General features: G+C 39.7%; 1 protein-coding gene across 1 annotated transcript in view; it reads left to right on the top strand.

Moving 5' to 3' along the window:
* The window catches only part of NCAPG2 (non-SMC condensin II complex subunit G2), a 151,570-nt gene that overhangs the window by 113,970 nt on the left and 24,741 nt on the right, over window positions 1–12,859 (top strand). Inside the window, exons 23-27 of the mRNA XM_032806344.2 lie at window positions 1,584–1,771; window positions 2,997–3,140; window positions 6,261–6,364; window positions 9,043–9,140; window positions 9,574–9,676. Of these exons, the coding sequence (XP_032662235.1) occupies window positions 1,584–1,771; window positions 2,997–3,140; window positions 6,261–6,364; window positions 9,043–9,140; window positions 9,574–9,676 (637 nt within the window). The remainder of the gene's footprint in view (window positions 1–1,583; window positions 1,772–2,996; window positions 3,141–6,260; window positions 6,365–9,042; window positions 9,141–9,573; window positions 9,677–12,859) is intronic.

Here is a 12,859-nt window from a genome sequence, read left to right as displayed (position 1 = left end):
AGAAGAAAACGGTTACCTGACTTTCGTAACTACTGTTCATCAAGATGTGTTGCTCATGTCCATTCCATTTCTCATCTTCTTACTCTTCTATTGGAGTTGCTGGCAAGAAGGAACCGAGAGAGTGTAGGGCCAGTGACAGCTGATATACTGCCGCATGAGCGTGGCACTCCCGATGGTGCCATAGATGGCCTTACGGATACCACTAAGGCAAAAGTCTCTGACAACTGTGCACATGGGCATGCACACACCTAGAATGGAATGGACATGAGCAACACATCTTGAAGAACAACAGTTACAAAATGTAGGTACTGATTTTTTTTCTGCTGTTCACAGGTTTCTGAATAGCAGTAGTGATTCTGACTTATTTACACTGCTGCCACAGCTTGAGCAAACTGTCATTGGAGTTATCTATCTCTAGGCTCTAGGAGACAACTCTGTCATATCTAGTATTCAGTTTGCATTTGGAGTTCTCCATAATAAGAACTAAGTGAAAGCTTAATTTCTGAAGAAACTTATAGGTTAGGTCTCAGTACTCATCATTGAAAACTTCCCACTGAGTTGTGAAGACGTGGATTTTTCAGGAAGTGTGTGTAATGTTTCCAGCCCCTCTCACATATAATATAGAAATAAATATTACTCTGCTGTGCTGTTAATGCAGCAGAGTTATGCTTGGTGAAAAAAGGAAAACAAGACTAACTGAAGTGACCAGGCTAATATTCCTGACACAACTCAGTAAACTAACTGGTCTCTTACATTTCTTCAATCACACAGGATTTTGTGTGAACTCCCACTTAAATAGAGGAAGGAAGCGAGTAGTCTGCTGTCTCTGATTTGATCTTCCCTTTGTATGTTTTGAATACAACTTTTTACAATATGTAGAGTGAATTTTACAAACGCTGTTGTAAAACTAAAGAGTCTCTAAAGTCCCAAGAACTCCTTTGAAACCCACTTTTTCTTTGTACTACATAGTTTCCTTGATTAAATTTATATTTTTATTAATTCAACTTCAATTCTTCATGAAAGCAAAGTAGCAGCTCTCAATGTGAAAAAAAGCTGTTTTGCAGGGCGGGAGAGGGAACAAGTCCATAGGCATGTTTATCCTGTGTTCCTGCATGGCTTTGCAATTTAGCTGTTACCTTAAAATTAGTGTAGAAAAGTCACCTGACACCATATACAAAACGTCATGATGTTTTACATCTTAAAAATTAAATTTGCCAAACATTTAAGCTGTTATCTAAAAGAATTGATACAGTAATTAAAATAGTGATTGAATCAGTAAGAAATCTAAACAGATGTTAATCAGTTAAATATAGAATCTACACTAGTAAATTACAGCCGTTTATATAGTGTAAATGAATTTCATTCTAGCTTGTAGCTAAAACAGGGCTTAAATTTAGCCAGAGCTGTCCAGAATGGAGTTCTGATAAATATTTTTCAACCCCCCTGGAGTTTTTATAGTATGTTGAGGGGTAGGTGGCGAGGCTCTGGGAAATACTATGAGAATTTAAGTCCTGAGCTAAAGAATATCAATCTAGTTAAAAACCTGTATTTTTTTTTAAAATATCTAATATTTGTTTCTCTAGAAAGAGGCTGCTTTTGTATTCCTACATTACTTTGTATTCTAAAAGAGATTATTGAAGCTTCTTTGACTCAAAACATTGATACGGATGAAGAATTGGCAACATTTCTCCATGCTGTTCAGGCTCTGTTCCAGAAAATTTTAGAAAGTGTGGCACGCAGGCTCAGAAAACAGCGGGAAGAAGGGCTTCAGGTATTTGTCATCCTATTACACACATGCGCACAACCATGTGATTTGTAAAGTTAACTATAAACACTGACTATGACTTTTACTCAGTTGTGAGTTGGATGCATTGGGTTTATTGGCACAAAAAATATTTTATTACCTCTCAGTTTAATAATTGATTTGACTTTATGCCATTTGTGTCTGGTGCTCTAAGCCTTGTTGTCGATAGGATTTTCCCCACTGCTGGTCCTGCTCAGTGGAAATACTAATGTAAAAAGGATCATGCATTTGTGATGTCAGTTTAGACTGCCAAACTGGATGAGGCATTTTTATGCTAGTTCCTCCTCCTATAGGCTATTTGTCTCTTCTTCACAGCTATATGGTTTACAACTGTTCTCTCTGACACCACTCCTTTGGGCAAAAGTCCTTCAGAATCTACTTTACTTCAAGAAAAGGAATTCTATATGATTATAGCAGGGTCTGGACAGTGTTATCTTCCTGGTTCTGAGATCAGGAGATCAGCGCCAGGAAGTCTTGGATCCTTTCAAGTAATCCTATGTCTGCATTTGAGCTGGGAGGTGTGATTCCCAGCTCATGTAGACACACCTGCACTAGCTGTGCTCAAGCTAGGATGCTAAAAATAGCAGCACAGAATGGCATGGGCAGGAATTTGGGTTAGCCACCCAGGTAATATCCAGGAAGTCTGGGTGGGTACATACTCAGGCATCTAGTCTAAACTGCTGTCCATGCTACCCTAGCTACAATGTTATTTTTAGCACGCCAGCTTGAGCAGAGCTAGTGTAGGTATGTCTCCATGAGCTGGGAGTAGTATCTCCCAGCTCAAATGTAGACATAGCCTTAGGGTCTAAGCCTTTCCCTTTAGTGCCCTTGGGGGATTTTCCTTGTGCTTTTCAACCCTTTGACTAGGCCCTAAAGGATAGATTCACAGAGACCTAACTCTTCTCATATTGCTAGTTCTCTTCCTTATTCTGAGTTGCTAAATTGCACCAAAAGACAGCTAAACTACATTAAATATTTTCCTAACATTAGTTTTCTAGGTAAGCAATTGCTGTGGAGGTGTTATGTGATAGCAAATATGAGAGAGACAGTAGTTCCTGAGACACTCTATTAAGATGTAATCAACTCGGAAAGTTTGAGAATCCCTGACTGAAGGCTTTTAATTGCACTAAAATGCTCCCAACGTGGAAATACTGTAACTGATCTATATTTTTATTCATTTATTTTTTTTTAGTTAATTCATTCTATTCAAATGCCTCTTGGAGAATTCATACACACAGTCCAGTGCTGGTGTTCTTCTTGTCCAACAGTTCACCATGGTGTACTCTCTACTCTCCTAGCTGCAGTAGTGGTTGAGATGAGTCACACACTGCGAAAGGTAAAGAGTTTAAATAATCTCTTGTACTTTTTGAATTTATTATACTAAAAGTTCAACCTTTAAACCAAAGCAATTCAAAAGAGGGCTAGCAGTGGTCAAGCTTGAATTGTACAGTAGTTCCCTTCCCTGGTTAATCTGAACCTCCATTGACTGTAAATCAAAGGAAAGCCAGAGATCCTTACTTGCTGAAGGAGGCGTTACGGAGTGATAAAATTGGCATTTTTGTAGGTTTAATAAAAAAGCTTTGGTAGTTATGCTGTTATGCCAAAAAAAAAAAAAATTCAGGAGCTTGGCTGTCTCAGGTTGCAGTTCAACATGTTAAGAGATATCAGAGGAAAAGCATCTTCCCATGGTAGAGCAGACCATGCCAACTGCTATCTCATTATCTCTGGACAAGGGAGTGGTTCCTGCAACACCCTCTCAGCCAGATAATTACAAAAGCTGCCAGGATTTGCTCTGCTGCATAGTGGATTCACTTAAAACTCCTGTGGAGGTGGTACAGAACAGTTCTTACACTCCTAAATATACTTCATACTCCTAAGTCTGGTATTACCAGTGAATGAAGCTTTATTGGCTCCAGCAAAGAACATCTGGCAGACACCATACGCTGTACCAACCTCCAAAATGGTTGCAGTTGTCTTCTGGCATCTCTATACCCATAACGTACTTTGCTGTTTGCTTACCACAGCAACTAGAAGACTCCATTAATCAAATTAACTTTGTTGCACTGGGCGTAAAAATCAACAGAGAGATGCTTTCCTTGGGTCCCAATATAGAGAATAGACTTGAATAGGGGCAGAATTGAACTCCATGACAGCAAGGGCCTATCTGCCTAAGGACATGTTTGATATCATGGTGGTCCTCATCAACTAGTTCCAGACTCATGCAAAAACTACAGTGAGAGCTTGCCTATGTCTGGTCGGTCACAAGGCTTTCTCGACACATCATGCACCATTTGAGACTTCACTTTTGTTCCATGTTATGGTGGTTGAAGTTGTATACCTTCCAAACAGACACCACGTAGATATGATAGTGCGGGTCTCCTCTGAAGTCCTCTCATCACTGTATTGGTGGAAAGATCCAGATCAGGCGTGAAAAGGAGTACTGGTCTTCTTACCTCTTCCCACCAAGGCCTTTATTTACAGATGCCTCTCTACTTGGGGGAAGCTCACCTCTACCACATTCAGGCCTGCAGTCTATGGATCTGTCAGGAAACTCGACTGCATACTTACTAGAGCGTAGGGCAATTTTTTGCACCTGTACAGCATTTCTACCAGTGATTCAAGGACTGACCACACAAATTGTGACTGTCAACTTGACAGCTATGTTTTATAGACTATGGGGAACCCGATTGTCTCCTCTATGCCAGGAGGGTATTCAAGTCTCCCTTACAGTGCTGCATTTTCCAGGACTGCAAAATGCTTCACCATGCCATATTAGTAGGCAATTCTAGATAGACAAGTGGGCAATCAAGAATTCCATTATCTAAAACGTTTTGGATGACTGAAAGAAGTCAATCATTTATAGAGTTATTTTCACAAAACTAATGGGAGAAAACATCTTTGTTTCAGGCTATGCTGCTATTAAAAAAACAAGTTTGACTTAGTCTTTATGTTACTCAAAACTTGACGCCAATAAGAGCTCATGCAGCAAATGAGGAAATCACCGTATCTTTGGTTATAAAAACTGTTTATCTAATGTTTTTGTTTCCCACGTGGTGGGTCCCAACCCACTAATGCAGTTTGGGAAGGGTCTAGATCTGTTGTGTGTGCCCTCCCCCACACACACACCATGCTCTTGTCTCTCTTACCCTGAACAGCAGGCAGCAGTATAGGAACTGGGATCTGCATGGCAGCACCATGGCAGAAGCACCTTCAATGCGCGTTCAGGATGCCTCTGTGCTGCTGCTGCCTACCTACTTTTACTTCCCATGGGTAGCAGGCAGCAGCATGGGAAGCAGGATCTGGGCTGGAGCCAGTAAGCAGACAGTCAGTAGCCTGATAGCGATCATAGGCCTGCCCATGGAGAGGGGGAGCAACTAGGGCTGCAAGACAGGATAGGATTGGGAGAGCAAGAGCAGGCTTGGACTAAGAAGGGGAGAACAGATGACTGAAGGACTGAGAAGGGGAAGAGAGAGAGGGTTGCACCAGGCTGAGAGAGGGTGTAATAGTGGGTCCCCAAAAGAAACAAAATGCAATTGGTGGGTCACATTAGTACAAAGTTTGAGAACCGCTGATCTAATACATATACTTACAGAGTGGAAATTTTTATGTAATATCTTCCCTGTGGGTGAGCTGCCACCTTTATAAATATTGTGGCAGAGCTCTGACCCTGCTCCTGTGGCTTCTAGGCAGTTTATGCTAGCCTAAGTGGCTCACTGTGACCCTCCACATAGCCCTTCTCTCTCTAGGGCCAGGGTTACGGTCTACTGAGCCCTTTTCGTCATAGGTCAGCAAGGAGATTGGTGGGAGAATTCCCACAGTCTCTGGGAGCTTATTTCAGAACAGTTTAGCCTCCTGTCCTGACAGGGGCCTGACTTCCCCACCCAGGAGATGTTCCTGTAGGGGTGGGTTGGGGGGAACCCGGGCCCGCCCTCTACTCCGGGTTCCGGCTCAGGGACCCTAATGGTAGCAGCTGTTGGCAGCCAACCTTTCACTGCCAGAGTTGCTACATTTCCCTGGGCCACTTCCCCACAGCAATCCTGCTTCTCCCTTCCTCTCCCTTACCTTAGGGCTCCCTTAACGATGGTTTGAGGGTGTCTTCATTAACTAGCCCTTCAGCTGCACTTCCTCTCCTCTGGCTTCCTGGCTCCCCTCTGCCTGACTGGAGTGAGCCCTTTTTATAGTATTAGTTAGAGTCGTAATATTAGTTATTTCCTTTAATGTAAATGCCAAATATCTGGTTAAAAGTTATCTTTCCAATCAAACTTTGCTTTGTTTTCTGACACTACTGAGTTAAACTGTCAAGTACTTTTCTGAAATGAACTAGAAAAATACATTTAAATGTCTCCCTATAACATAAACATGCATTCAGTTAATGTAGCTACTCAAATCTTGTTTTTCTTAATTATTTTCTGTGTGCTTCTGTATTTATTTTGAATTTGAGCTGTCTTCTTTTTAGGCTTCAAATGCAGAAGAACTTGCACCACCAGAGTCCACTGCAGATCTTCCTCCACTTTCAGGCACTTTAATGGCAATGATAATTAAGTCAATAAATGTGGTCAGGTAATCTTTGTCTGTTTAGTTTCCATAAGGTTTATTAATGTGAAATCAGTAAGTTACCAAACAAGCTTTTAATTCTTAAATTCAAGTTTGTGGAATTAGCCAGTGAATACCTACATCACCTACTACATTTCCATGTAATATCCCATAATCCTTTACTTTTTTGGTGAGTTGATTTAGTTTTTTGCTTTTTCTGTTGTCCTCGTGTTAGAATCACATGACTATTCATTCTAGTAATTCCTTTCCTCATAATCACTCTTCTAAACATACTTATTTCAAAATGTATTTATAAATCTTAGTTCTTCCTATATGGAAGAGTTTAGATCAAACCAAAGTCTTTACCAGAAATAACGCCAATCATATAACCTAGAACTAACAACATGCATGCTAAAACTCACTGATGGCACTGTACAAATGGCATAAAGAAATGATTTAGTTGTTACTATATTAAGTGTTAAGTATGCCCTGAAAGAGAGCTTGGTGTGCATTCTGCAGCTTTCCCGAGTGACTTTTCTGTAGGACTTAAATTGGGATGCTAGTTATGTATTCTATCGCTATTTTAGTGGAGGTTAGTTGAGTCTGCTGCAGTTACAGTTGAATTTCAATTTTAATTTTAATCACCCTCTTAATTTTTTTCATAACTTATTTTTCTTCAAGTGATTATCCACATGTATTCCAATTCTGCTGTGCATGCATCCCAGATCAGAATCTTTTTGAATAGCAGTGTCAGGGACCGTGCCATGCTCTGTACGCAGTCCAGTGCTCCATAGCTCAAGAGTCCAAAGGGCAGGGCAACCACAATCATGCTTCTGTCTTGCAATCACAGGTGGTAGGATGAGACTGAAAACCACATCTCTGCCCACTGCACGATTTTGTTATCTCTAGTTAGTTTTTCCAATTATAGTTAGTTTTAGTTAGATTTATATAGTTTTAGTCTTTTGGCAAAAAAGGGAAAAGTCTTCATGTCTGGGGTTGCCTTGGCACCAGATGCCCCTGCACATCGTGGAATCAGTTTCTGGGATTCAAAGTCTATCTCTCCTGTGAGACAGATGTTCCCATCAGTGACATGCTAAGTGCCTCTTCTGCCTCTCTGAGGAGAGAGGAAGGAAGGAGCATAAAGGCCATGGTATCTAGAGACTCATCTCTCTCTCTCTCTCTCCAGCACACAACAGGTCTAAGTTTAGAGGCAGTTTAAGTCCCACATTGGATCCTACTGATGCCTCTGTACTGAAGAGTCACCTCTTGAAGAAGCCATCCTTCTTTTGACCAGTATTGATGGCAGCCAAGCACCCATCCTGAAGCACTCAGAACCAAAACTTCTTCAGAGCTTCTTGAAGCAACACCATAGAACCTGGTGCAAGCTTCTGAGCTCCCAGCCCTAGTACCAACTGGTCCAAGGTTATAGGACTACATCATCCAGTTCCATTCATTCCCCACCCTCTTTCCCTGTCCCTTTGCAGGGATCTCTCTCACAAGATATTATTAAGAAAGGAAATGAACTCCCTTCTGCAACTCAGGTCTGGTCTACACGGGGGGGGAGGGAGGCGGGAAGGGGTGTGTGTGTGTGTGTGTTCCAAGTTACTCAACTTCAGCTACGTGAATAACGTAGCTGAAGTCGACGTCCTTAGACCTACTCACCACGATGTCTTCGCTGCAATGAGTCGACTGCTGCCGCTCCCCCCTCAACTCCGCCTGCTCCTCTCGCAGCGGGGAGTACAGGAGTCGACGGGAGAGCGCTCTGGGATCGATTTATTGCGTCTAGACTAGATATGATAAATCAACCCCTGCTGGATCAATCACTGCCCACCAATCCGGCGGGTAGTCTAGACATACCCTCAGAGCAGTGGAGTTACCTGTGCAGTTCCAGAACAGGGAGTCTTCATTTGTTACCTAATTTTTTATTTAGATCATAAACTCTTTGGGGGCAGGAACTGTCCCTTTGTTTTGTTTGTATAGCACCTAGCACAATGGAATCCATGACTAGTGCTCTAGGGTGCTATGATAATACAAATACAGTCCAAAACGTATTTAGGCATTATTAGAAATTGCTATATGATAGTGCGTCTGGATCCATCTAATCCAGGATACACTGATCAAGTCCCATTCCACCAGAGCTCAAGCAACCTCTGCTGTTTCTCTGAGTCATTCAAATATCTGAGATTTGTAGATCACCGTCTGGAGTTTGGTTCACACCATCATCAACTTGTTTGACTTCCATAGCAAATGGCAGACAATTAAATTAGTTACAATTCCAGTTTATTTTAGAGCCAGTATTTTTACCTTTTAAGGACTTTTTCTTTTTTCTGTCTGAATTTTTTTTTCTTTTCTGAATACATTGAAAAATCTTTATTTTTTGGTTACTGCTGCTCCTCTTCTCATATGAATTATTTCACCTAATTTCCCTTGTTCCATTCCTAGGCAGCCACCACTGTACAGAATACATTGCTTCCTCTGAAACTATCAGCAGTGAAACTTCAGAGATCAGCCAGTTAACAATCTTCTGTAAGAAGTACATTTGAGATTTCCACACTTAAACTGTGTTTTGGAGTCTCATGACTGATCCTAGATCATTGTTTCCCATGTGATGGTTTGAAGAACTACCATTGTTGTGGAGGCCAACTAAAAGTCCTATTTATGTTTTTAAAGGAATGTTTCCCCATGTGCCTTTGATTTTCTTCTAGGTCATTTTTAAATGAATTAATGGAATGCATTGTCTGTGAAGAAATTGAAGGAATTATTAGTCTTACAGCTGCTGCATACATAGTTGTTATAATCAAAGGTCAGTCAAACTAATTTTGTCTTCAATGAAGGCTTTTGTCAGTAGTAGATTTTAGTCCAACTTAATTTTAAAATGTTACATTATTTTTTCAGTTAGCTGTGGAAATTCAGAAGTAGTAATTTTTATAGGAATGCAGAATTAAAACGAAAAATGCAAAGTTCTAAGGGATGCTATTAGACATTGGATCTAAAACTTTGCGGGGTCTTCTTTAAAAAAAGATAAATCTTTATCTTCTAGGCTGACATGGTCCTCTTCCATATCCTGTTTTATAGGAATATAATAGCATTCACAAGCACGAGTTTATACACTACACTTGGGTAATGAAAATCTTAGTAAATATATTGCCAGTTTTTAACAAACTGTTAATTTGTTATATAGATGCTACACAGGAATATACAGACTTGTTCATTTTTTAACATATTATTTCAAATAGGTAAACACAAAGCTTCACTTGTTAAGGATATTGCACATGCCCTTCAAAAGAAGCTGACGACATGCAGAGAAGTTGCCATGGAAGAATCTAGCAACTTTGAAAGGTAAATCTGCTGTACAGAAAAAAACCCACTGATTGAAAAAGGGATGCGGGATTCTGTACTTGTTGGTGAAGAAGTTTACTGAAATCCATATGATACAGCAGTGGTTCGCAAACTGGGGTTGGGACCCCTGAGGTGGTCGCAAACTGTCAGCCTCCACTCAAACCCTGCTTCCCCTCCAGCATTTATAATGGTGTTAAATATATAAAAAAGTGTTTTTAATTTATAAGGGGGGGGTTGCCCTCAGAGGCTTGCTATATGAAAGGGGTCACCAGTACAAAAGTTTGAGAACCACTGATATACAGGGATTAAAATAGGGCCAGAATGTTGCAGGCTATTGAGCCCAGTTAAGGAACTAAATTTCCTAGTTCAACGCCCCCTTTCGGATGGTAATTCTCTTTACATGTTTTGTTCTTTAACTTTTACATCTTGTTCTATATACTGTAGAACCCACAATACTCCAATCTGCTTCCTTTTAAAGTCTCATTCTCACTAAGAACTGCACAGAGAAAAGCAAGCATTCTTTATAACTTTGCTGTTTCATAGCATTAGAGCTGAGGGGTTTTCTCTGCATTATGTGTATTAGCTAATATGGATATCTCTAGCTAAAAATGTATCCAGGGTCATAAACAATTATTTTATTGCCTTACCACAGTCATAAGATTCTGCTTTTGGTGCAATTTCAGCTTTATAGGAGGTTGGCTTTAGACCAAATTAGCATCTTCTGTTTCACAGGTTAAAAGTAAAAAATGCTAATTTTACAACAACTTACATTTTAACTTTCCATATGGTCTGAAACAAAAGTTCATAGTTTCATTAACACTAAAAATACTCTTATTTACAGCATTCAGATAGAAATAAAATGTAATATATTCAGAACCTCCACCTTGCCTAATTATAATCTCTTCAGAGTTCTCAGGATAACAAATATAAGTTATGGCCATTGATGACATGCATATATTTGTGGTATGGTTCCAACAATTTTTATCAGAAATTGGTGGGCAAATTGGACAGTCAGTTTCCTGTGATTGCAGTAGGGAGGCATTGATGCACATCTGTTTCGTGTCTTCTGGGGTTTTTTTTAAAGCACATTGGTTTAATAGTGGGAAAAGATGGTAAAAAAGAACCTAAGACAGCCTATGGAAGAAAATGGAAATTAGGAATGCTAAAATGGAATTTGAAAAGCAAACAGCCACAACTAGTTCTTTAAAAAAGATATTTTTAAGATATTCGTAGAAGAGGGAATAAAAGGAACAATCAAAGAGGATAAAGTATGTTTCAGGGAAGCTAAGCGATTTCTTTGTATCAGTCTTCATCCCTGAGAATGTGGAGGATGGGGAAGGATCTACTGTTTTCTGGTTTAAAAAAAACAAAGGAACTGTCAGAAAATAAGGTGTCAAAGGAAGTGGTGCTGGAATAATCTGATACATTAAAAAGCCAACCAGTCACTAAGACCTGATCATATACACTCTCTAAAATTCTAAAAGAATTTAAGAATGAAGTAACTGAGCTACTAACAGAGAATGCGATCATTCATTTAAATCTGCTGCTATCCCAGAGAACTGAATGGTAGCAAATGTATCTTTCTTCTAAAAATGTCCCCTGTGTTTCTGGAAATTACAAACCAGCAAGCCTTATTTTTTGTATTGGTGAAATGATGATGGTAATAGAATTATAAAATACTTAAATGATCATTGTTATGATAGGGACAAACCAGTATGGCTTCTGCAAAGGAAAATGGTGCCTCACTAATCTTACAGTATGCCAACAAAATAAGGAGAACTAGTTGATATTAATTTTGTGGACTTTCAAAAAGTGTATGATAGAAGCCCAGATTCCGTAATTAGTTCTCGTAGTTCTGGGGCAATAGGCAAACTTCTATAATGGAAACAAAAAAAGAGTAGGAATAATAGGCATGAGTAGCAGACAGTACTTATTCGGTCTACTTAATCCTTCTCTATACACATCCATGCTATGGATTATTTGAAAGCTTATTACGTCTACTTTAAGATGAAGTATGATGTGCAGCTGTTACCACAGAAATGGAGATAAACAATGTCACCATCAACACATTAAAATGGCCACTTTGAAATATTTACATTTGTTTCTGTTAGTTTAATGACACTGTATTTCGAGACATAAAATTGAATTTCTTTGTGACTTCAGAGCATCACAATAACAATCTAAAGGGTAAAACAATATCTGATAAACTTGAACAGTTATCATTGAAATGTAATAGCATTGGTGACATTTCTTGTGACCATCATTATAATGATATCTAGAGAGAGTGCATGAGTTAACAAATATTCATTGTGTTGGCATGTGATGAGTTCTGTGCAAGGAATATTGTTCTAACTACAGACAGTTGATTGTGCAATGACCTCTACTGGTACAGGCACAAATAAGGTCTCGTAGAAGCTCAGGTGCCATTTGGCCCTTGAAGAATACAGAAATAGTTCATCATCCACATTTTTCTATCCATGTCGCAATGGTGATCTAATATTTGATTTACCTATGTGTGAAAGCATCTAAACCTTTGCTTGCCCAGAAGGTTTTTTGACATGCATTTCAAAACTATCCTCACACAATGGGAGTTTGTCCAGTGGCTCATCTTTTTTGATGGATAGATTGAGGCACAAGCAATTCAGATTTCTGAGAGTCTCCTTTTCTTTCTCAGTCTGGTCATACAGCATTTCTATCAGCTTCTTTGCTGCAAACATTGCAGCTTGTCCATTGTTCTCCCTCAATTTAGCAAGCTCTCTGAAGTGATAAGCTCTTTGTGTTCACAACATTAATCACAGATATTTTTGTAATACCAAATAGGGATGATACAATCCCATCCTATTAATACATGTACAGCAGGAAATATGTTTCAGAAGTCAGGAATGAATGTGCCAGAAATTGCATGCACAGGTATGAAGCAACACCTGTCATTTGTGCTGGTAATGGTACCTGTTTCAATCTAGATGTTGTTTATGTTCCATTTTTGGAAAGTGAGCTTTCGTGGGTGAATACCCACTTCGTCAGACACAGGTAGTGGAAATTTCCAGGGGCAGGTATATATATGCTAGCAAGCAAGCTAGAGATAACGAGGTTAGTTCAGTCAGGGAGGGTGAGGCCCTGTTCTAGCAGTAGAGGTGTGAAAACCAAGGGAGGAGAAACTGGTTCTGTAATTGGCAAGCCATT

This window comes from Chelonoidis abingdonii, chromosome 2, assembly GCF_003597395.2.
Source record: "Chelonoidis abingdonii isolate Lonesome George chromosome 2, CheloAbing_2.0, whole genome shotgun sequence".
Taxonomy (NCBI): Eukaryota; Metazoa; Chordata; order Testudines; family Testudinidae; genus Chelonoidis; species Chelonoidis abingdonii.
This window is presented reverse-complemented; position numbering and strand designations above follow the sequence as displayed.